At 42.5% G+C, this 23,399-nt stretch overlaps 1 protein-coding gene across 1 annotated transcript in view; it reads left to right on the top strand.

Moving 5' to 3' along the window:
* Nucleotides 1-3,409: 3,409 nt before the first annotated feature.
* The window catches only part of LOC130021720 (short-chain dehydrogenase/reductase family 16C member 6-like), a 50,880-nt gene continuing 30,890 nt past the window's right edge, over nucleotides 3,410-23,399 (top strand). Inside the window, exons 1-2 of the mRNA XM_056112507.1 lie at nucleotides 3,410-3,730; nucleotides 6,801-6,932. Of these exons, the coding sequence (XP_055968482.1) occupies nucleotides 3,410-3,730; nucleotides 6,801-6,932 (453 nt within the window). The remainder of the gene's footprint in view (nucleotides 3,731-6,800; nucleotides 6,933-23,399) is intronic.

The raw sequence follows: 23,399 nt of genomic DNA, 5'->3' as shown, positions 1-23,399 counted from the left end.
CATTGTGAAATGATTTGCTTTCTACAGCTGGGTTCAAGAATTAAATAATGTCGGGTTTGGATTTCTGCTATTTTACTTATTAACCCTGGAAGTATTTCTACTGAGAGTCAGATAATTAAGAGATTGGTTTCTGTGCTCTGGAGCCGTGGCCGTGCCGGAGAGCCGCTCGTGAGGGGCAACTGGTGACCTAGGTAGGGCGTGAAGGACAGGCCAGAATGCCCCCCTTCCCATGAGGTTCAGACTTTTAAAGCAGTAAAACATTTCCTAAATTTGGGTAATAGATATCTTATGCTTTTTTTTTTTTTTTAAAAAAAAGGACACATCTCTGTCTGTATGAAGTATCTCTTTTTCCTTTTCCTTTTGCCCCAGCCAGCAGTGCTCAGGGGTTACTCCTGGCTCTGCACTCAGGGATCACTCCGGGTGGGGCTCCAGGGACCATATGGGATGCTTGAGATTAAACGGGGTCTGCTGCATGCAAGGTGGACAGGCAGTTATACTATCACTCCAGGCTTATCAAATGTCTCTGTGCAAGTGATAAGCATTAGTGCATTCTGCAATTTGCAAAATGCTTTGCTATGTTTGACATGTGGGTATTTTTAACTTTCCTGAGAGTCAAACAAGCCATTCTCACAATGAATTCTTTCTGGTCAAAGATAATGATCAGTGCTTGAAAAATGAAAGGAGGTCTTTGTGAATCAGAGGACAGTTTATTGAAAGCCAATGAGTGAACATTTATGTGTAGCTCAAATGTGTCTGCTAGCAGGTAGGGCATTTACCTTGCATGCAGCCAACCTGGCCGACCCAAGTTAGATTCCTCTGCCCCTCTTGGAGTGCCCGGCAAGCTACCAAGAATACCTTGCCCCACGGCAAACCCTGGCAAGCTCCCTGTGGCGTATCCAGTATGCCAAACACAGTAACAAGTCTCACAATGGAGCCATTCCTGGGCCCACTCGAGCAAATTGATGAACAACGGGAGGACAGTGCTACACTGCTACACCGTTGCTTACAAACTAGGTGCTTCTCAGGAAGTTCTACCCTTACATCAGTCTCCGCCTTAGCCCACGGAGCTGTTTTCAGGTTTGCATAAATAAGGAAAGGAAAGCACTACTCTAATTTGATCCCTGATCAATATTAGTTCATCGGGATGTGTAGTGCTTTCCCTTTTGCCTACCTCATTGCTCATTGCCAGGACTTCCCAAGGAAAAGTGGTCTTTGTGGGATTTGCAGGCACCTGCGTCCTCTGCTCCAGAACAGAAGAACCCTCTGATGGGCTGGAGAACTTCGTTCATGTAGATGATGAATGATTTGAAAAACATCAAAATTCTGATTCTCAGAATAGCCCAAAGTGCAATAATATGTCACTGAAATGTCATCATTTTTATTGAAACTGACTGTGTTTCAAGATAAAACAAATCATTTGTCCTGAGAGTAAACGTTTCTCTACAGAAAAGTATAAGGAAAGTCACAACCTTATGTTTGCCCTGATAAAAATCATATAATCTAGAATATCTGCTCCATCACTTCCATTGGCATTTAGTATATTCTTAAAATGTGGTTTTCCCTTATTGTACTTACTAGAGTTTAGATACCATTGTAGAATTCTAAATAAGGGAAATATTTTCTTCCATACTTAAGCTTTCATGAGAAATATTAGTGATTTTACTTTATATTCATAATTTAGAGAATATGAATTCTGAGTGTTGTGATTAACTCTATTCAAAGTTGGTTAAATAGAAATATTCAAATTTGAAAATTATTACATAAGGGGGAAATACATTAAAACATAGAAGGGAACTTCTGTATTTTTATTCTATAAATATATAAAGACCACATGGACTGATTTATAGAATTGTCAGAATTTTCTAAAGACATAGAAGTAAACTATGTATTCTGATTGATCTTTCTAGATGATTAGATTATTTTATTATATCATGTATTCTGTACATACCAAAAATATTATCCAATAGACATGCTGGTTAAATGTCAATCGTATAATTTTTTCATATTAAAAATCCATTGTACTCTTTCCCTATGCTGATGTGCAGTAACATAAATAACTTTTCTTAGCAAATAAAAATTAATGAGGAAAAAGAATGTGGTTTTCCTTTATAATTGCATTATGCCATATATTTTGAGGAGTATATTAGAATTCATAATGTCTATTTAAACTTAAAGAAGATAATGATTTTTAATAGCTTTTTCACCTCCTGATTACAAATTGAAAATCTATGCAAACTCTAAGGGAAATGAAAGTCCCTGAGATATTCTCAGAATATTACCTTTAGGAATATAATCAATGATCTCAATAACTTTTAACGAACTCAGATAAGTGGTAAGATCTATAATGCCTTACCTCCTTGTTCTTTCATCACATCATCCTTCTAGATAAAGCTCAGATGAAATCCTGTCTATTTTATTCATATCCCTATTGAAACAGAAAGAGAATGGGTTAAACAAATAATACAAAGTTTGGGTTTACTAACCACATAATTAATATGGGCACGTCAAGAAACAAAGATCTAATTTATATGTTTAACCAGGATTCCAGAATTCTGCCCAACCTCTTTGTTGCCTGTAAGAGTTTGTTGCTAACAAGAAATGTTTTCATAATCATTTTATATCTAATAATTCAATAAATGCATCCATTTTGCCAAAATTAATGCTTTGGAAAATCTTAAAGATAAATTCCCTCAATTGCACATGGCCGACCTGGGTTTCATCCCCAGCATCCCATATGGTCCCCTGAGCACCACCAGGAGTGGTTCCTGAGTGCAAAGCCAGAAGGAACCCCTATACATCGCTGGGTGTGACCCAAAAAGCCAAAAAGCAAAAAATAAATAAATAATAAAAATAAAACTGTAGCACTGTAGCACCGTCCTCCCATTGTTCATCAATTTGCTCAAGCAGGACCAGTAACATCTCCATTGTGAGACTTATTGTTACTGTGTTTAGCATACTGAATACGTCATAGGTAGCTTGCCCGACTTTGCTGTGCGGGTGAGATACTCTCGGTAGCTTGCCAGGCTCTCGGAGAGGGGCAGAGGAGTTGAAACCAGGTCTACCAGGCCAGCTGTATGCAAGGCAAATGCCCTACCCGCTGTGCTATCGCTCTGGCCAGGGCCCTCAAGGAGTCAGAGTGATAGTACAGGGGTAGGGTGTTAGTCTTGCATGTGGCAGACCCAGGTTCTATCTCCAGCACCTAATATGATCTCGAAGCTTGCCAGAGGTAATTTCTGAGCACAGAGCCAGGAGTAACCCCTGAGCATCACTGGGTGTGACCCAAAAGCCTAAAATAAAATGAAATAAATTCCCTAAAATGTTTTCTATATAATGCAATTATTGTGATGATGTAATAGGTTTTCAATGACTTCTTTCCTTCTTAGGACAGTCCTTTCTTCACGGAACCAACATGAATGCTCTCGTGGATACCATTACATTTTTGATGAAATTTCTATATTATGGTTTAGATTCTCTAGTTCACACTGTAATTCCCAGGAGCAAAAAGGATGTGACTGGAGAGATTGTACTTATAACAGGTGCTGGAAGTGGACTTGGGAGATCAATGGCCATAAAATTTGCCAGACTTGGAGCCATTTTAGTTTTATGGGATATTAATGAAGAAGGTAATATGGAAACATGTAGAATGATCAAAGCAGCCGGTGCTTCAAAAGTATTTGTGTATAAATGTGACTGCAGTAACAGACAAGAGGTCTACCAAGTGGCTGATCAGGTAAACTGACCAATGTGCTTCTCTGAATTTCTATGCTCAAGAAAAATACTGTGTATAGTATGTACTTCTACCAGCAGAGGAGAAGAAAATATGATAAACGATCCCCAAGATTTCTATTGTCTCTTGTTGCATTTTACATTTCAGAAATATGACTTCATAACTTTTGAAAAGGAGCAAAAAGTGCAATGGTAGTTTGATAATGCTCTGAGCTGTTGACCAACAACTTTTCTTGGTGACTCATTTGCTGTCAAGAGTCAGTAGAAACCAAGTCTAGTCCTGCCTCTGTGGCTCATTGGTTGTGCAATTTTCAGCAAGTGATCTCTTAATCTCTTAATCCCTCTTCTTCATAACATAAACAAGTTAATATTTAAGATCACATCCAGATATAATTTAACTGCAATTTTTATTATTCTAATCCACATCTATTATTTTCATGTATTGGGGATAAGAATAAGATACAATATCTAATTTATAATATCTATAAAATCTAATCTGTAATATCTAACTGCGATTCGGGTTAGCACCTTAGACCTCCTTTCAGTGCAATCGCTTGCAGAAAATGAGACAGACTAACTATCTATGCTTTAGGCCCCCCTGGGTAGCTGTCATATCACCGCCCACCCCCACAAGGCTCCCAGTAGGTAAATCATTGTGCAAGTTGACAGAGACATGAAGACAGTAACTGCACCAACATTCAATAGGTACATGAAAAGCAGACATAGAGTATTTCACAGACCCGATTAGCAAGCATCAAAAAGGTGCTAAAATGTTTATACTATTCTTTCCTGAGCATATTTTTGCTTGCTCTCTTATCCATTTTATTTTTTCCTGGGAGCACATTTGTAAACTCTTTGTATTCTAAGACCTGAACAATTTTACCTAGGGGAATAATTCAACCTTGGGTTTTTTTAGTTAGGACAGTTTCCCACAACATAGCACAAAAGCAATTAGCAGATTCCTAGACTAAATTTCCACAAATCTAGTATGTTGATATGTATGTATTTTATCCTCAGAACAAATATTAATATATATATATCTCATTAAGGGGTGTGTGTGTGTTCTTTTATGTACATACACACACACCCCCTTAATGATAATCTCCAACATTTATTGTATAGAATGTGTATGAGTGGTGTAAGTGCGCAGATAGTATGCACACCATGTACTTTAACAACAATGACAAATATTTATGTGGTTCTTTCGTTGTATTATTATCTGGGGTGTGATGCAGCCTAAGCATATCAAACTATTTTTGTTAGAATAACCAGGTTCAATATCTAGTTATTACTATTTATGTCTGCATGCAAGCACATACATTAGACTTGTTATAGCAAAAACTATTTTGGCTAAGAACTTTTGGATGTGAATTCAAATTGAATGTGTATCATTGTTATTCTTCTCAAAAGCTGTGGGTCTTTTGGTAAAATCTCAATTTCTCATAATTGCCATTTTCCCACACATGAGCAGGGATTACTTTGTTCTTCTGAACTCTCATAGTTGTAGTAAGAATTTAATCTCATTGCCTAAAGTTCCACTTGACACAGATATACCCAAAGCCAAGATCTTAGGCAGAAAGAGAGCTCTCTTAAATATCTGCACAAAGCTCACCAAAGAGCCCATCTTCCCAGGCTCAGGGTCCACCCCATACCAAACTAGTCTAGAGAGAGTTCCTGCCCACAATGATTCCTTTATCAAAATCAGTGGAATGTTCTTTTATAAAACCTAGCCTTTCCAATTTTTTTCCCTCTGTCTCAACCTCTCTCCTACATAAAGACCAATCCCTCAGCCCCATGTCAGCTCAGAATTTATCAAGACTGATTTTCACTGCTTGCTCAACTCAACTCACCCACTAATTTTTTGCAATGCTTGTGCCAGTGACATAAGTAGACCAGAGTTAGGACATTGAGTTAAAAGGTAGTGCTTCCTGTTAGGAAACAAACAAACAAAAACAGATTGTTGTATCAGCACACAAAGAAATTCTTATCAAGCTCCCCCTCCCACCCCCCCAAAGAAAAGGCTTCCATTCATTTGTGTAAATATGCATCATACTGTTCATCAAAATCAAGGATTTTATCTATTGGTGTCACCTACGAAGCTGTAGTTGGAGGTATACTTGTAAACTGAAAAAACAATCCTCGGAGTATTTCCTGAAACACACTTTCCTCTGACAGGGCTGGTGGTAGGTCATGGATTGTGTGGACAGGCACTTCAGAAGAACTGAGGAACTAAAGAAGCTTCTCAAGGAAGCAAACCACTGTTTGACTGTGATTGGCTATAGGAGATCTCGATTCAGGATGTCTTCATGCAAAGCACTGGCTGGGTTTAGAAGAATGTGAAGTGTCCCTGCCCCTCAGCTTGAAGAAAGACCCCTACAGAAATCATTGTCATACATACTAGGGCCAAGGGGAACGTTAACTGCCATTTAAGGACAGACCTTGGCCGGCAAGCAGGGAAGCAGGTAGACAGAACCAGGTACCACACGTGGAACTTACCTGGGATTCACAACCAGCCACACTAAAGAGTATTTGCAAAACAGAAATAGGAGGTAGAGAAAATATGTTTCAATATTAGGTTATCTACACACACACACACACACACACACACACAATCACGGTTTTCAAGTAAAACTGGTCAATCAAAATTTATTTAATACAGTTGATCTTAAAGCAAAAAAATTTGCTGAAATTCTTTATGTGAGATGAAAATTCAATATTTGATTTTAAAAAGAAACTCCATGAAGAATTTTTTTAAAAAGATGAAACTAGGGGCTGGAGCGATAGAACAGGGGGCAGGGCGTTTGCCTTGCACACAGCCGACCTAGGTTTGATTCCCAGCATCCCATATGGTCCCCCGAGCACCGCCAGGAGTAATTCCTGAGTGTAGAGCCAGGAGTGACCCCTATGCATTGCTGGGTATGACCCAAGAAGCAAAAAAAAAAAAAGATGAAACTAAATAAATTGTATATTTTATTTAGGTGAAAGAAATATCAAAGTGAGCCAACTTGCTTGCACTAATATTTGACCTTATTTACTTATCCTCTTTCTGGTAACCATTAATTGATTTTCTCTAGGTGAAAAAAGACGTTGGTGATGTGACCATCCTCATCAACAATGCCGGAGTGGTAACCGGGAAATATTTTCTTGATATTCCTGACCACATGGTCGAGAAGTCATTTGCCGTCAACGCCTTGTCTCATTTCTGGGTATGTTTTCTTTCATTATCATGGTCTTTTGTTGCTGAACATGCAAGTTTCATGTACTTCCCTCAAGCAGCTCTTTAATTTGTAAATATGTTGTTTGTGTCTGTGTACTCCCATCCCGGACAGCTGACATCTAGTCCCATGCTCATTTTGTTCTCCTTTCTCTTGCTCTATTCCAAATTCTCAGGGTAGGTGCCTCTCCTCCGTTCTCTCCAATTTGATCCCAAGACTTTGTAAGCTCTTCAGAAATCTTCCTACCCAAACCCAAACAGAATGTGATAGTCATTCTATAAGGGAAAGTCAAGGGTCCATCTGGGGAACAGGGGTTTGTAGAGAGGAGCTGTCTACTGATAGAGTCTAAGGTGGGGTGGTCCTGTGACTAGGCTTCTGAAAGAAGAGAGCAATGGCAGGTAGAATAATAATACCGGGATTTATGGAACTATTCTAAGGGTCTTCCTGCTGTGGTGCCATTCTCATTCTCCTTTTACAAATAAGCAGATGGACTCAAAGACTCAAATATTTTATAGACTTACCCACGCTCCTACCACTGTTAAGGCTTGCTTAAGCCCATGGAAGAAAGAATTGAGAGGGAGAAGAACTCTAAAGAATAGTTTGTACATTGAAATCCAGTAGTCTTTCCCTCGATACCTGGAGAGTCAGAAACAGCACTGTCTGGTAGGACTCTCTGTGGCACTGGGAATGTTTCTTAGCGTGTTTCAGTGAGATATGGTAATCACCAGTCATTGATGACTGTGGCTATTTGAGCAATAAAATGCAGTTTCCAGAACAGAGAACTATATTCTTTTAAGTTTTGTCTTTTCATTATGAATATTTTCAAACATAACAGTAAAATAAGAGATGACTATATAATAATACTCATTTGTCCGCTACTTCACTTAATCACTTAATCACTTAACTTCCTGTTAGTCGTCGATTTGCTCGAGCAGGCGCCAGTAACGTCTCCATTTGTCCCTGTCGCGTGCTAGTGTAGCCCAATGGCATCTGTTCGCTCCGGGAACATGAAGGGCCTCAAACCGATCATTCATGATCTTGACGAAGAAGTCTGACCATCTGGAAGGTGGGCGGCCACGCGGTCTTTTGACATCCCGTGGAATCCAGTCAGTAACAGCTCTAGTCCAGCGGTCGTCTTTAAATCTCATTACGTGACCAGCCCATCTGATTTTCGACACCTTGGCAAATGAGACAGCATCCCTGATTCTTGATCGTCGACAGATGTCAGAACTCCGGATTCTTTCTCTCATTTGAGTGAAACGTGATATTCTAAGCATAGCTCTTTCTATTCTTCTTTGGGAGACCTGAATGGCGTTCTCATCTTGTTTGCGTAGGGCCCAGGTCTCTGAGGCATATGTTAATGCAGGAAGAACAGTGGAATCAAAGAGATGTGCCTGGAGCCGGAGGTTCTTCGTCCTCTTAGCTATTTCTTCGACGTTCTTGAAGGCGTTCCAAGCCGCTCTCTTCCTCCTGCGCAGCTCGGGTGCCAGGTCATTTGTCATGTTGACCTCTCGACCTAGGTACACATAGCTGTTGCATTCGGAGATGGTCGTTCCATTGAGAGCAAATGGGGCATCAGGAACAAGGCTGTTTCTCATAAACATTGTCTTCGTAAGATTCAGCTGTAGTCCTACCTTTCCACACTCACGGTCAAAGTCGGCCAGCATTTGTGCCGCTTGGCTGATGTTTGGTGTTATTAAAACAATGTCATCAGCAAAGCGGAGGTGGTGTAGTTGCCGACCATCTATCTTCACTCCCATGTTTTCCCATTCCAGTCGTCGCATGATGTTCTCGAGGGTGGCACTGAAGAGTTTTGGTGAAATGGTATCACCCTGTCGCACCCCTCTTTTGACATCAACGATCACTTCTTTGTAGAATGGTGAGATCCTGGTAGTGAATCCGCAATACAGTTCACGGAGGATCCTGATGTATTGGGCTTGAATGCCCTGATTGGCTAGGGCTTCAATGACCGCTTCTGTCTCAACAGAGTCAAAGGCCTTCTTTAAATCAATCAATGTTAAACAGAGCAGCATCTTGAACTCCCGAGAAACCTCAATGAGCTTGGTTATCGTGTGGATATGGTCGATGGTGCTGAATCCTTTGCAGAACCCGGCTTGCTCGCATGGTTGTCCTTCATCTAGTGTTCTGCCAATCCTATTTAGGATGACTCGACTGATCAACTTGTAGATGACAGACAATAGGCAGATCGGGCGATAGTTGCCAATGTCATGGATGTCTCCCTTCTTGAACAGTAGTACGGTCCTGCTGGTTTTCCATTGGGACGGAACCTTGCATTCAGACAGGTAGCGAGTGAAGAGCCGAGCCAGTGTATTGATGAGTACTGACGGCAGGTTCTTCAGGTGTTCAGGTCTGACCTTGTCTGGGCCGGGTGCTGTTTGTTTCTTTACCAACGAAATGGCGTGTCGGATTTCGGAAGGGAGAACGTTGGGAACGACATATCCATCCTGTGGAATTTGGTATGTCGGCAAATGGACATGGCTATCGAAGAGATTTGAGTAGAAGTCATGGATAATCTTCTCCATTGCTGTTCTGGAGGATGTGATGGATCCATCAGGACGTCGGAGGGCAGTCATCTTGGTCTTATAGTTGGCGAAGGACAGGCGGGCGTTACGAATACTTTTCCCGGCTTCTGCCGCATCTACCAGTACTTCTGCTCTTCTCTCTTTGAGGTCTTCCTTGATCGCATCTCTGCACTGCTTTGCGAGCTCGGACGTTAGCTTGCAGTTGCCTGAGGTATGCGCCAAACCACGCTGGCGAATTAGCTCAAGAGTTTTCGAAGATAGACGATTTTTTGTGGCTATCTCTCTCTTGGCGTTCCTCGCACATTCATGGAGGTGCTGAACCAGTCGATCGTATTCCTCGTCAATGTTGTCAACAATGACATCTTCCATGTTGCCGCAATAGTACCAAAGAGTTCCCAGTTGGTGGTCATTCTGGGAGTTCTCTTTTTGAACTTTGCAGCCCTTTCTCCCCGCTCTGTGAAGTAGAATTTTGCACGAAGGAGACGGTGGTCCGATCCCGTTCGAAATTTTGGGACAACAGCGACATCAGTCAGGCAAAACCGTCGATTGAATATGATGTGGTCTATTTCGTTGTGGAATCGTCCACCGGGAGACTCCCATGTCCATCGTTTAGATTCTGCCTTCTGGAACTGTGAGTTACCGTGAATGGTCTTGGTCGACATGATGAACTCAGACAGTCTCTCACCCTGTTTGTTCCATTCTAGGCCATGGGTCCCGATGTGAAGTTCTTCAGCTGATCTTCTCGGTCCTATCTTGGCATTAAAATAACCCACAATGATCTTGTAGAAGGTGTGGTCTTCTTTATAGAACTTCTCTAGCTCCATGTAGAACTTCTCAATTTCTCTTTCATCATAATGAGATGTTGGTGCGTAGACAACGAAGAAAGAAACTGCAGGCAGTGAGCCACATCTATTCAAATGTAAACGTCCGATTCGGGTTGTTAGGCATTCGAATGAATCAATGCTTTTGGCCAAGTTTGTGTTGACAAGAACACCGACGCCTCCAACACCTCTTTTATCGCATGTTCTGAGGAACAATTCTTCTCCAGTGTCGAAAATGGCATGGTGAGATTCATGCCTTCTTGTCTCGGTCAGACCAATGATGTCGTACTTGATCATTCGCGCTTGTACCATCAGGTCCTCGATGGATGCATCTGATGCTAGCGTACGTGCATTGAAAGTACAGACGATCATTTTTGTCTTCCTTCATTGTGGCAGCCTACGTCGGCCTTGAGATTTTGTCGGCCTCTCCTTTCTCATCCTTCTCAGTGCTGCCATGTCGGTGAAGCCTTCAGGGTCAGGTGAATGAGACCAGTTTTCGTTACTGGTTTTTGCATATCGAATACACAGCAGATAGCTTGCCAGGCTCTTCCGTGCGGGCGGAGTACTCTCGGTAGCTTGCCAGTCTTTCCGAGAGGGATAGAGGCTTTTGGGGCGACCTCTAATCACCCTTGTAGGTGTTACCATATTTGAACCCTATCAAATATGGTACGAGAATTCCAGAAGATGGGTATTTAGTGTCTTATGATGTGTCCGGAAAGCGTCCTGGAGTGTGGCGACGGCTGGGTAGTGGAAGTAGTGTCCGCTACTTAGCCTAATAATTTTAACTGCCATGTTTGTTTTATTTATTTTGCCTCTAGGAGGGACTTTTTTTTTGTTTTTTTCCTTTTTGTTGACTATTTTCTCACTTTGTTTAAACGCTGTGGTTTACAAAGTTGTGCATGATGGTTTGTGACAGGCATTCAATATTCCAACAGCAGCTCCTCCTCCACCGTCATCTTCCCTCCACCCCCCCCCCCCATAGCAGGTCCACAATAACTTATCTTATATTGTTCACTCCTACTAAATGACTAATAGAATAATTTTATTTATTTATTTAATTTTATTTTTATATTTATTTATTGAATCACTGTGGGAAAAGTTATTAAGCTTTCAGGTTTAAGTCTCGGTCATACAATGATCCAACACCTTTCCCTTCACCAGTACTCATTTTTCACCACCAAGAATCCCAGTATACTCCCCCCCCCACCCTTCCAAATGCCTGTGAGGCAGATGATTTCTACTTAACTCTTCTCTACATTGATTACGTTCATTATTTCGACAAAAGATGCACCATTATTGTTTAGAATTTCCCCCCAAACAATCAGAATTGCTGAAAAGGCATTGTGAAATACTTTGTTTTCTATAGCTGGTTATGAGAATCATATAATATCATGCGGCCATGATTTTGGATTTCTGCAAAGAGACAGATAATTACAAGATTGGTTTCTGTGTGTCTGGTGTTATGGTCGTGCTGGAGAGCTGCTTGTGGGGGGTAACTTGTGACCTCGGTAGGGCGTGAAGGACGTGCCGGTACCGCCCCCCCCTTCCCATGAGACTGCAGTTGCCCCGTCACCGCAGGCTCATACCTGGCTTTCCAATAAGCTCTGAGGTTGTGGCCACCTTCTATGCAGTCCAGATGCATTTCTACCAAAAACTGCTGGGTTTCAAGATTTGTTTCTGAGTCTCCGGTATCACGGCTATTAATCAGCTTGATCAGGAGCCAGCGAGGCTGTTTGTAGGCTGCGACTCGGGGTCTGGTTGGGATGGGGAGAAAGAGTCGGCTCCACCCCCATGTGGTGAGGCCCCGTGTGTCTCGTCACTGCAGGCCCAAACCTGACTGTCCAGTGGCCTCTGGAGGATGGTGGTCACCATGCCACCAGGGGAACAGGCCAAGACATGAAACCTATTCCCACCTGCAGTGGCCCAGTGCCAGTAACCTACTGCAGGAACAGGATGCATTTCTGCCAAAAGCCTTTGGGTTCTGAGATTCGTTTCTGAGACTCTGGGATCATGGCCATTAAGCAGTTTGATCAGGAACCAGAGAGGCCATGCCTCCAATTATATAGCTGAGCCGGAGGTGGTTTGTGGGAGAGTCTCCCACATATCTAACTTTCGGCCATTTACTTTCTTGGTAAACTTTGCCCCAAGGTTTTGGGGTCTGGCCAAAGGCACAGCAGCAATTTTGGGATATCTGGAAGTCTGACGTTGCCATCAGGCTGCTGATGCACTCACCTCACAGGTACAGATTGTCCTGCTGGTGGCACCATACCCCCCACTAATAGAATAATTTTAAAAAAATATTTCCTTAGAAGAAAAATTGTGAAAATCGTTGCATCTCTCCATAGAGACATTAAGTCCTTGTCTGAAATTTTACTAAGCTGTTGTTGAAAGTTAAGTCTTGTGTGTTAATATATTTCTTAGTCAAGATTGATTGACTTCTACGTTGTATCCCCCTTCAATCGGGTGTGCTACTATTGGGATGTCTGTTGTAGAGTTAAGAGATGTCGCACAAAAAAATCCAGAATATTTAACTGGGCAGCCTGGTCAGAAGCATGAGAGCAACTTTGGAGTAGGGGAGTGGCCACTGTGGCTTTGCTAGGGCAGGACCTGACCCATCCCCCTCCCAAGAACACCCCAAATATCTCAGACCAGAATGGATATCTGAGAAATATTTGCAGTAAATTGATCTCTCTCTCTCTCTCTCTCTCTCTCTCTCTCTCTCTCTCTCTCTCTCTCTCTCTCTCTCTTTATTTCTTGCTGGTAGATGAGCTTGGTTGGTGGGGGCAGTGGGGAGTTGAAGTGTGGGGACGTGGGAGAAGGTGGACCACCCTGCCTCCAAAAAGGTCTGGAGTTTTCGGCGAGAAAAGCTAGTGTACCTAAAACTTTCGGCATATGAGGTTCTCTGTGGCGCTCAGTCAGGAGGCTGAGGAGTCCAGCCCCAGGCACGGTTGTGGTTTTAGGGTGTGGGAGCAGCTTCCCTGGCACTGGTGGGGAGGGAGCTGACCCCCCCCCCATTAAGGAAGTCTTTGAAAAGTGAATCCCAGAATTCATGACATTTCTCCATGATACATTTCTTAAAATATTTATTAAAAATATGAATGTTTTGTTTTGTTTTGTTTGTTTTGCATTTGGGGTCACACCCAGCGATGCTCAGGGATTACTTCTGGCTCTGCACTCAGGAATTACCCCTGGTGCTGCTCAGGGGACCATAGGGGATGCTGGGAATCAAACCCAGATTGGCCGCATGCAAAGCAAATGTCCTACCCGCTATGCTATAGCTCCAGCTTTCAAAATATGAATATTTTGATATAGCTTCAAAGCAAGTAGCACTGTAGCCCTGTAGCACTGTCCTCCCGTTGTTCATCGATTTGCTCGAGCGGGCACCAGTAATGTCTCCATTGTGAGACTTGTTGTTACTGTTTTTGGCATATTGAATGCGCCATGAGTAGCTTGCCAGACTTTGCCGTGTGGGCAGAATACTCTCGGTAGCTTGCCGGGCTCTCTGAGAGGGACAGAGGAATCGAACCCAGGTTGGCCGCGTGCAAGGCAAATATCCTACCTGTTGTGCTATATCTCTAGCTCCCTCAAACTAACACCTCAAAACACAAAATACGAATTTCATATATAATAATGAAATAATACATATTTCAAAGTATGAAATTCAAAACAAGTATCACAACTATTATAACTAAGAAGTATTCTAAAATAGCACCTAAAGCCCAATTTGTACTTAGAGTTGGTTTTATTTAAACCAAGATCCAATTAAGACCAAACATTATATTTAATACTTCTGGTGCTCTCTTTTTGTTTTTTTAATTCTTAATTTGGGCTGGAGTGATAGCACAGCGAAAGGGCGTTTGCCTTGCACGCAGTCGCCCCAGCCAACCTGGGTTCAATTCCTCCGCCCCTCTCGGAGAGCCCAGCAAGCTACCAGAGTATCTCGCCCACATGGCAGAGCATGGCAAGCTACCTGTGACATTTTCGATACGCCAAACATAGTAACAACAAGTCTCACAATGGAGACATTACTTGGCCCGCTCGAGCAAATCAATGAATAACGGAAGGACAGAGCTACAGTGCTACAATTCTTAATTTACTAACTTAATTGATTAATTAAGTTCTGGGTTTGGAGCTACACCCAGCAATGCTCAGGGGCAACTCCTGACTCCGCACTCAAGAATCACTTCTGAAGGTAATAATTGGGCACCATATGGGATATCAGGGATCTACCTTGGGTCAGCCACGTTCAAGACAAGTGTGTTACTCACTGTACTATCACACCCCTTCATTCTTTTTAAATGCAGCGTCTAACAAACTTGCTCAGTTCGCACCTTTTTAAAAGAAATATTGCTTTGTGACAATACGTATTTCAGGTGTTTACAGAAAAATTCAGTGCCACTTGCTCAATATTCCATATTTAAGTTCCTACTGAAAATCCAATTCTCTCCTCCACCTTGTGTTTGTTCCCTTGGACCCTGTTCACCTATTCTCTTTCTGCCTTCCTTTCTGGTAACCAATCAACTGACTCATCTTCTAGCCCAAAAGCTTATTTTTGTTTTACTTAGCTCATCTAGATTTTCCTTCCTACTACCGCATGAATGAAATATACGTTAGTCTTTCTCCATCTGGCTCGTGTCACTGGGCGTATTATCCTCTAGATTCAACCATGTTGTTGCAGGCCTAAAACATAGCCAGCAGCTGGAGCAAATGCTTTGCATGCCGTCCGGGTTCAGTTCACCACCTGCTTCCCTAAGCACTGCAAGCTCCAAGCACGGGACCAGGAACCGGTCCTTAAGCACTGCCATGTGTGGCCACCAAACCAAAAAAAAATCAAAAATTATTTAGGCGATGGAGAGATAGTACAACATGGAAAGTATTTCTTTGCCTTGCACGCAGAAGACCCAGTTCCACCCCTGGAACCCCATGTGAACCCCTCCAAGAGTGATCCCTGAACACAGAGCCAGGAATGTATATATCTACCCTGAGCACTGTTAGGTTTGACCCCAAAACCAAACCAAAGAAAACCACTTTGTTGCAAGTGCCAGGATTTTTTTTTTGTAGGAGTACTGCTATTTATTCAGTCACTGATTAACTGATTGAATTGTGCATGAACTCCACCTTACTTTTTTTTTCTTTTTCCATTTTTTATAATTTTATTTTTTGAATCACCGTGAGAGCAGTTACAAAGCTTTTGGGTCTAAGTCTCAGTCATACAATGAAACACCCCTACCTACACCAGTGCCCATTCTCCACCACCAAAAATCCCAGTATACCCCATCCCACACCCTCCCCTGCCTGTGGGGCAGATGATTTCTACATTACTCTCTCTACTTTGATCACATTCAATATTTCGACACCAGACCCACCATTATTTAAGATTTTATCCCAACACTCAGATCTGCTGAAAAGGTAACAATAGACAATTTGTGTTCTATTGCTGGTTATGAATAACATATGATGTCGTGTGGCTGCAGTAGGGCCATGTGGTTTTGAAGTTCTGAAATTTTAACACTTAAATCTGGAGGGATTTCTGCCAAAAGTCACTGGGTTTAGAGATCTGCTCCTGGGATCAGTCTCTGGGATCATGGCCATTGAGCAGTTTGATGAGGAGCCAAAGAGGTCATTCGTGGGCGATGACTTGGGGTCTCATTGGGGTGGGGAAGACAGGCCCGGCTCCACCTCCCCCCCCCCCATCCCATGAGACCCAACAAGTTTCGTCACTGCTGACCCAAGCCTGACTGTCCAATGGCCTCTGGAGGATGACAGCCACCAAGTCGCCAAGAGGGAGCAGGCGGAGGGACAGCACCCATTCCCCCCTGGGGTGGCCCGGTGACAGTAACCTACTGCGGGGTCCGGACACATTTCTGACAAAAGCCGCTGGGTTTCAAGATCTGTTTCTGAGTCTCTGGGATCAAGGCCGTTGAGCAGCTTGATGAGGAGCCAGAGAGGCCGTTTGTGGGCGATGACTTGGGGTCTCGTTAGGGTGGGGAGGACAGGCCCGGCTCCACCTCCAGCCCCATCCCGTGAGACCCAACAAGTTTTGTCACTGCGGGCCCAAGCCTGACTGTCCAATGGCCTCTGTAGGATGACAGCCACCAAGTCGCCAAGAGGGAGCAGGCGAAGGGACAACACCCTTTCCTCCCTGGGGTGGCCCGGCGACAGTAACGTACTGTGGAGTCCAGATGCATTTCTGCCAAACGCCACTGGGTTTTGAGATTTGTTTCTGAGTCTCTGGGATTATGGCCGTTAAGCAGCTTGATCAGGAGCCAGAGAGGCCATTCGTGGGCGATGACTTGGGGTCTCGTTGGGGTGGGGAGGACAAGCCCGGTTCCACCCTCATCCCGTGAGGCCCTGTGTGTCTCGTCACTTGGGGGCCCAAATGTGACTATCCAGTGGCCTCAGACGGATGGCGGCCACTGGGCCGCCAGGGGGAGTAGGCCAAGGCACGAAACCTATTCCCACCTGGGTTGGCCCAGCACCGGTAGCCTACTGCAGAGACCAGACGCATTTCTACCTAAAGTCACTGGGTTCTGAGATTTGTTTCTGAGTCTCTGGGATCATGGCCATTAAGCAGTTCAATCAGGAACCAAAGAGGCTTTGTCTCCAATTATATAGCTGAGCCGGAGGTGGTTTGTGGGTGTGTTTCCCACATACCTAACTTTTGGCCGTTTACTTTCTTGGTAAACTTTGCCCCAAGTTTTTAGGGTCTGGCCAAAGGCACAGCAGCAATTTTTGGGGTATCTGGAAGTCTGAAGGCGCCATGAGGCTGCTGATGCACTCGCCTCACAGGTACAGATTGACCTGCTGGCGGCACCATACCCCCGACAAGTGCCAGGATTTTTAAATAGCCAACTAGTATTCCATTTTCGGATATGTACCATTTAACCATTTATTAGTTTATAGACATATGGGGTGTTTCTGATTTTTGACTATTGTAGATAATATTGCAGTGACTTCGAGGTGCGTATAGAGCTTCAAATTAGCACCTTCTTGTTTTGGAGCAGAATCCAGAAGTAAAATAAGGGAGTTGCATGGAATTCCTACTTTTAACGTTTGCAGGGCTGGGTGCTTGTGTCACACGTGGCAGGGCTCAGGGGCTTCTCCCAGCTCATTTCTTATGGTTGTTCCATAAGTGCTTGGGGAACTGGATTGCTGGGGCTTGAATCTCAGCCGTCAGCACACAACACACGGGCTCCAGGACTTTGAGTTCTCTTCCTGGTCCATCTACTTTTCAATTTTTTGAAATATCGCCATACTGCTCTTCCTAAATGGCTGTTCCAGTTTATATTTATGCTAACAGCATAAGAGGGTAAACTTTTTGTTAATATGGCTAACACTTCCATTTTTTTACTCATGAAGGATGGAATGTTTGGCACCTAGTTCTCCCAAGAATATGGAATTGTCCCGTATGTTGCCATATGACAGTTTGTCATATTCTTTTTTTTTTCTTGCTTTTTGGGTCACACCCAGCGATGCTCAGGGGTTACTCCTGGCTTTGCACTCAAGAATTACTCCTGGCGGTGCTCGGGGGACCATATGGGATGCTGGGAATCGAACCCGAGTCAGCTGAGTGCAAGGCAAATGCCCTGCCCCGCTGTGCTATCGCTCCAGCCCCCAGTTTGTCATATTCTTTTGTGGTCCTTTGAATTTCTGTAGTGTCTGTCGTAATGTTCTTTAGTTTAATTTTTTTCATTTCCATTTCCTCTCTTTGCGAGTCTGGCTAAGTTTTTGTCTATTTTGTTAATCAGCAACCGAATTCATTCACCTTTTGAAATGTATGTCTTAATTTGTTTTGCTAATCTGTGCTCCAATTTTTTTAATCTAAAAATTTTTGGTTTTTCTTTTTCTAGTAAAGTAAAGGCCCTCCCGTTGATCATTGATTTGCTCGAGCGGGCCCAGTAACGTCTCCATTGGAGACTTTGTTGTTACTGTGTTTGGCATATCGAATACGTCACGGGGAGCTTGAGGTCCTTTAGTGTGAGCATAAGTTTTTATTTGTGATTTTTGTTTCCTAATCTATGTCTTCATTACTATAAACTTCCTCCTCAGACTGGTTTTCCATGTGCATATGTTCTGATAAGAACTTTATTTCCAAGGTTCTGATAACTCATATCTCCATTTTTATTCCATCTGAGATTTGATTTCTTCATTGATTCAATATATATTCATAGTACATTGATTATTAACTACCTATTTGTGGTCTTCCTTCTTTTTTCTTTTGGCTGATCTTTTCAGTTTTATAACACTATGATGCAAAATACTGTTTGCTATGATTTCAAACTTTATAAATTAATAGCGATTTATCTAATGTCCCCTCCTGAGAATATTCTGTGAATACTTGAGAATATGTATTCTGAAGTCCATCTTGTATTTGTTTTAATTTAAGACTTTTATTTCCTTGGTGATTTTCTATCTGGATGATCTGTTAAGTGTTGTAAGAGGGATATTAAAGTCACCTACTGCTGTCATGTTGCTGCCAATACCAGCTCTGTTACTTTTGGTTTGCTTTATGTATTTCAGTGCTGCTATATTAAGTATAAATATATTAATAATTATACTACCGTTATGTTGTGTTGAACCCCGTATCATTATTTTATAATGCTTATCTTTGTCTTGTTCTTTTTTGGCTGAAATATATTTTCTCTTATATAGTAGTATTTTTTTTTATTTTATTGAATCACTGTGAGATAGTTATAAGCTTTCATGTTTAGGTTACAGTCACACAATAACCAAACACCCATCCTTCCACCAGTGCACATTCCCCACCACCAATATCCCCGGTATACGTCCCCCTTTCCCTATATAGTTCTCACATTTTTAAACTTTCCACTGGATTTGAATACTGTATTTATCTTTACATGCGGATCTCCTGCAAACCTTAAATATTTGTGTTTTTCTCTGTAATCTATCAGACCACTCTATTCCTTTTGGTTGATGACTTTACCTCATTACATTAGGGGTTATTGTTTATAGATCAGAACCTCCTTCTGCCATTTTATTTTTTTCTATGATTTTGTTGATCTATTGTTCACTTTTATGTGGACTTTCATTTGATCTAGGAGAGCCCCTTCAAAATTTTTTGTAGGAAATGGCTAGTGCTTGAATTATACTTCAGTTTCTGTGAGACCGCTCTATTTCTCACATCAAAAAGAGTCTTTCAGGGTATAGAAAACTTGGCTGGTGATTTTTATCTTTGAGTGTTTTGAACACAGTGTTACATTCCTTCCTACTCCCTACTTTCCTGTTGAGAAGTCTCATAGGAGTACTGTCATAAATTACCCGATTTTGTTGCTCTAGCTTCCTTTAATATACTTTCCTTGTCTTGAACTCTTAACAACTTGAACTCTTAATAGTTTCATGTGTCTCTCTGTAATACCTTGCATTTAAGTAGCCAGATGTTTTTTGTTGTTTTTGTTTTAGTTTTTTGGTGTGTGGACTTGTATATTCAGCTTGTTCCCCAGATTTGGAAAGTTTTCTGCTATTATCTCTTTGAATAGTGCTTCCGTTCAACTTTTCTTCCTTTCTTTTCCCTGCTGGGATATCGTTATCCTTACATTGTCTTTCTTAATGGAGTCATGCGCTTCTTAGAGTGTTTCTTCGGGTTTTTGTACATCTTATTTCTCTCTTCTTCCACTTGAACAATTTGTAAATTACTATCTTTGAGCTCACTGATTTATTCCTCCACTTGGGTCTATTTCTTTCCATAATTTTCTTTCACGCTTTTATTCACATTTATTGAATTTATTTGTTGAGATCTCAATTATTGAGTCCTGAATCTGTGCTCCCTTACTTAAAGCTTCCATTTTGCCCTCTGTAGTTGAATATATTTCTAAACTCATTAACTTTTGGTTTTATGACTTTGGTCATATCTCTTTGATCATCCTTTTAGGGCTGTCTCTCTTCACTTTATTTGCCTTTCTGAGTTTCCTTCCAGCTCTCAAGTTTTTCACGTCAGCGAATTTGAGCTTTCTTAACTTCCAGTACGAGCCTCCAGTCTTGTCAGTTGAATTCTGAAGTTGGTCTCCCCTTGTGAAGAAGTCTCATCAAGACTCAAATTGCATTGATTGTAATTCTTTCTCTCCCCATTTTACGACTTTCAATTTCAGCATTTGATTTGGGTGTGTTTGGGTGTGTTTTGTTTTATCCCCTCGGGAATCTGCCGTTTAGAGGGGTGAACTACTCTTACTTTTCCAGCAGGTGGGGCTGCGGTTCTATTTTTATTTTGTCTCTAATTTCTTCATGGCCTAGTGACTCCTGAGACCTGTATTTGCAGTCTCTTATCAGGAGGGTGGAGTAAGGGAGTAAGGTGGGGTGAGGAGATTTTTTTTTTTTTTTTGCTTTTTGGCGATGCACAGGGGTTGCTCCTGGCTCTTCACTCAGGAATTACTCCTGGCGGTGCTCAGGGGACCCTATTAGATGCTGGGAATCGAACCCAGGTCAGCCGCGTGCAAGGCAAACGGCCCTCCCTGCTGTGCTGTCACTCCAGCCCTGGATTCATGTTTAAATAGATGCAACCTGTAGAGGCCACCACCTTGCCTGGTGCAAGTGGAGGAAATGAGTCCGGGACGCAAGGGGATTTGAGCCAGCAGGAAAGCTAGAGCCATGTCAGGATGAACATGTACAGCCGTGGGGTGATGGAAAGGAGGGAGCAGAGGTCTGGACACCTACAGGGAGGAAAAGGCAGACTCTCTCAGTTCCTGGAACTGTAAGTCTCAGATGGGGCTTCCTGCCGGTATCTAAACTTCCCCTTTGCGTAGACATCCACCTGGATTTCAGGTTCCAACTAAAATTATCATGACCTGCTTCCTTTGAGGAATTTTCAGGTTATAATCTACACTAAGATTGCCCATAAAAATAATTTGGGGGGTGGCTGGAGTGATAGCATAGTGAGTAGGGCTTTTGCCTTGCATGCAGCTGACCTGGGTTCGATTCCCGGCATCCCATATGGTCCCCCAGCACCACCAGGAGTGTAGGATAACATTGCTTTGTCCTTTTTCCCTTGCCACAAGGAGCTTACGTTTATCAGGTTACACCCATCACAATGCTTCCGAGACACTCCCATTCCTTTGTTTATCTGTAACCACTTCTCTCTGCTCTCTTCCCCAACCAGTTAATCAGCTTTTCCCCCTAATCAGAATCTGTTCATTTGTAAGGTCAGATCCTTCTAGGACACTGAAATGTATTGTAAATTAATATTGCCTTTCTCCTCTCCTTATGTCTTTTGAATAGTTTACTTTAATGCAATGTCCTTTTTGTATAGATACAGGAAGACAGTTAATATTATGCTTTGTAACTTCACTCCCGGGCATCTTCTTTCTCAACTTAAGCCTCAGTTGCCCTTAGTTCCTAACACCCCAAAAGCAAAGTCCCAACAAGGGACTGAATGGACCCAGGGCAAGCTGTGAGCTACCCTGGCATCAAAATGGGTCAGGCCAAAGTGTCACAATTCTATTTTTTTTATTTTTTAGAAATATAAATGATGTATTCAAAAGTCTTTCAGATTAAGATACATATTTAAGCAGTATATTGCAACAAAATATTAGTTATGCATATAATTTAATGCATATGCTTTGTATACATACTACTTTTTTAAAATTTTTATTAGTGAAACATCATGAGGTACAGTTGTAGACTTACAAATTTTTGTGCTTGGGTTTCAGTTATACAATGATCAAGTACCCATCCCTCCACCAGTGCCCATTCTCCACCACCACTAATCCCAGTATCCCTCCCACCCCCCCCCCAACCCTCATCCCACCCTGCCTCTGTGGCAGGGCATTCCCTTTTGTTCTCTCTCTCTCTTTTGGGTCCTGTAGTTTGCAAAAGAGGAATTGAGTGGCAATCATGTTCGCTCTATAGTCTACTTTAAGCATGCATCTCCCATCCTGGGCGGAACTTCGCAACACCCTTTATTTGGTGCTCCCTTCTCTATCTGAGCTGCCTTTACCCCTAGAGTGTGCAGCTGGCCTCCAAGCCATGGAGTAACTTGGAGGCCAGCTGTACACTCTAGTGTCATGATTCTTAACTATCAGTTGAGAGCTTGATCATAGACAAATGCTGTCATGATCCAAAAGTAATGATGAAACTAGGACCCTGCTAGGGATAGGAAAGACTATCTGGCCTGAGCACTGTAGTCTGAGATTGAGATGGCTCCAGGGAGCAATTCTATAAGCTTAAGGTAAATTCCTACTGTATCCATACAAAATGATTTATATTATGAATGCTTATATGTTTGTTGGACAAGGAAAGGAGAAACACACCCGTGGGATTCCGCTCTTGGGTGGGTCGTCCTGCTGAGAGGGTATCTGTCCTAGAAGAAGTACCCCCTGAGGGAAAGAACTTTACCCCTATGAATTGTAACCACACCTATATGTAAGCCCCAGCTCCTCATGCTTTGGGATATAACTAGACTGTAAGAGCGGGCTGCTGGATCAAGATCCAGACTCCAGAGCAAAAGGAGAAGGGGATCCAGATTCAGATTCCAGAGCCAGAGGGAGAATGAAGGGGGATCGAGGAGGAGAATAAAGTAGCATGGGGGAGGAAGAAGCAGAGGGGGAGGCAGAGGAGAGACAGGAGTGAAAGGAGAGAGGATTGGAATAAACTGCAACTAAGACCAACCAGCTTGGCCCTTGTTCCGTCCTTTGCCTGCGCATCGCCATCAACCTCCCCAGGGTGGGGGAAGTGGCTTGAGACTACCAAACGTGGGCAGCGGGAGAGATAGACCACCGCTGCTGTATTTTTGCGTTTACACAAGGAGTAATTCCTGAGTGCAGAGCCAGGAGTTACCCCTGAGCATCGCCGGTGTGACCCAAAAAGGGGAAAAAAAAAGATTTTTTTAATATGAATTAAAATACATAGAATCATATTTTTAATCTTCTTCTCTGATCCTTATTTAGACTTACAAAGTTCATCGTGCAAATATTGACCTTGTAATAGTCCTCAGTCACATACCAGTTTCACAGCATGCTTTGCCAGTACGAATGATTCCTCCTACCCAAGACAATGACTTGTCCAGTCCTACTAGGAGGAAAAGAAGATCTAGTCCAGCTAAAATAGAAACACTTTATATTTACAGATATTCATATAAATATAAT

Source organism: Sorex fumeus, unplaced genomic scaffold, assembly GCF_029834395.1.
Source record: "Sorex fumeus unplaced genomic scaffold, SorFum_2.1 ptg000002l, whole genome shotgun sequence".
NCBI lineage: Eukaryota > Metazoa > Chordata > Mammalia > Eulipotyphla > Soricidae > Sorex > Sorex fumeus.
The sequence above is the reverse complement of the archived record's forward strand: the minus strand, read 5'-3'. Positions and strand labels throughout refer to the sequence as shown.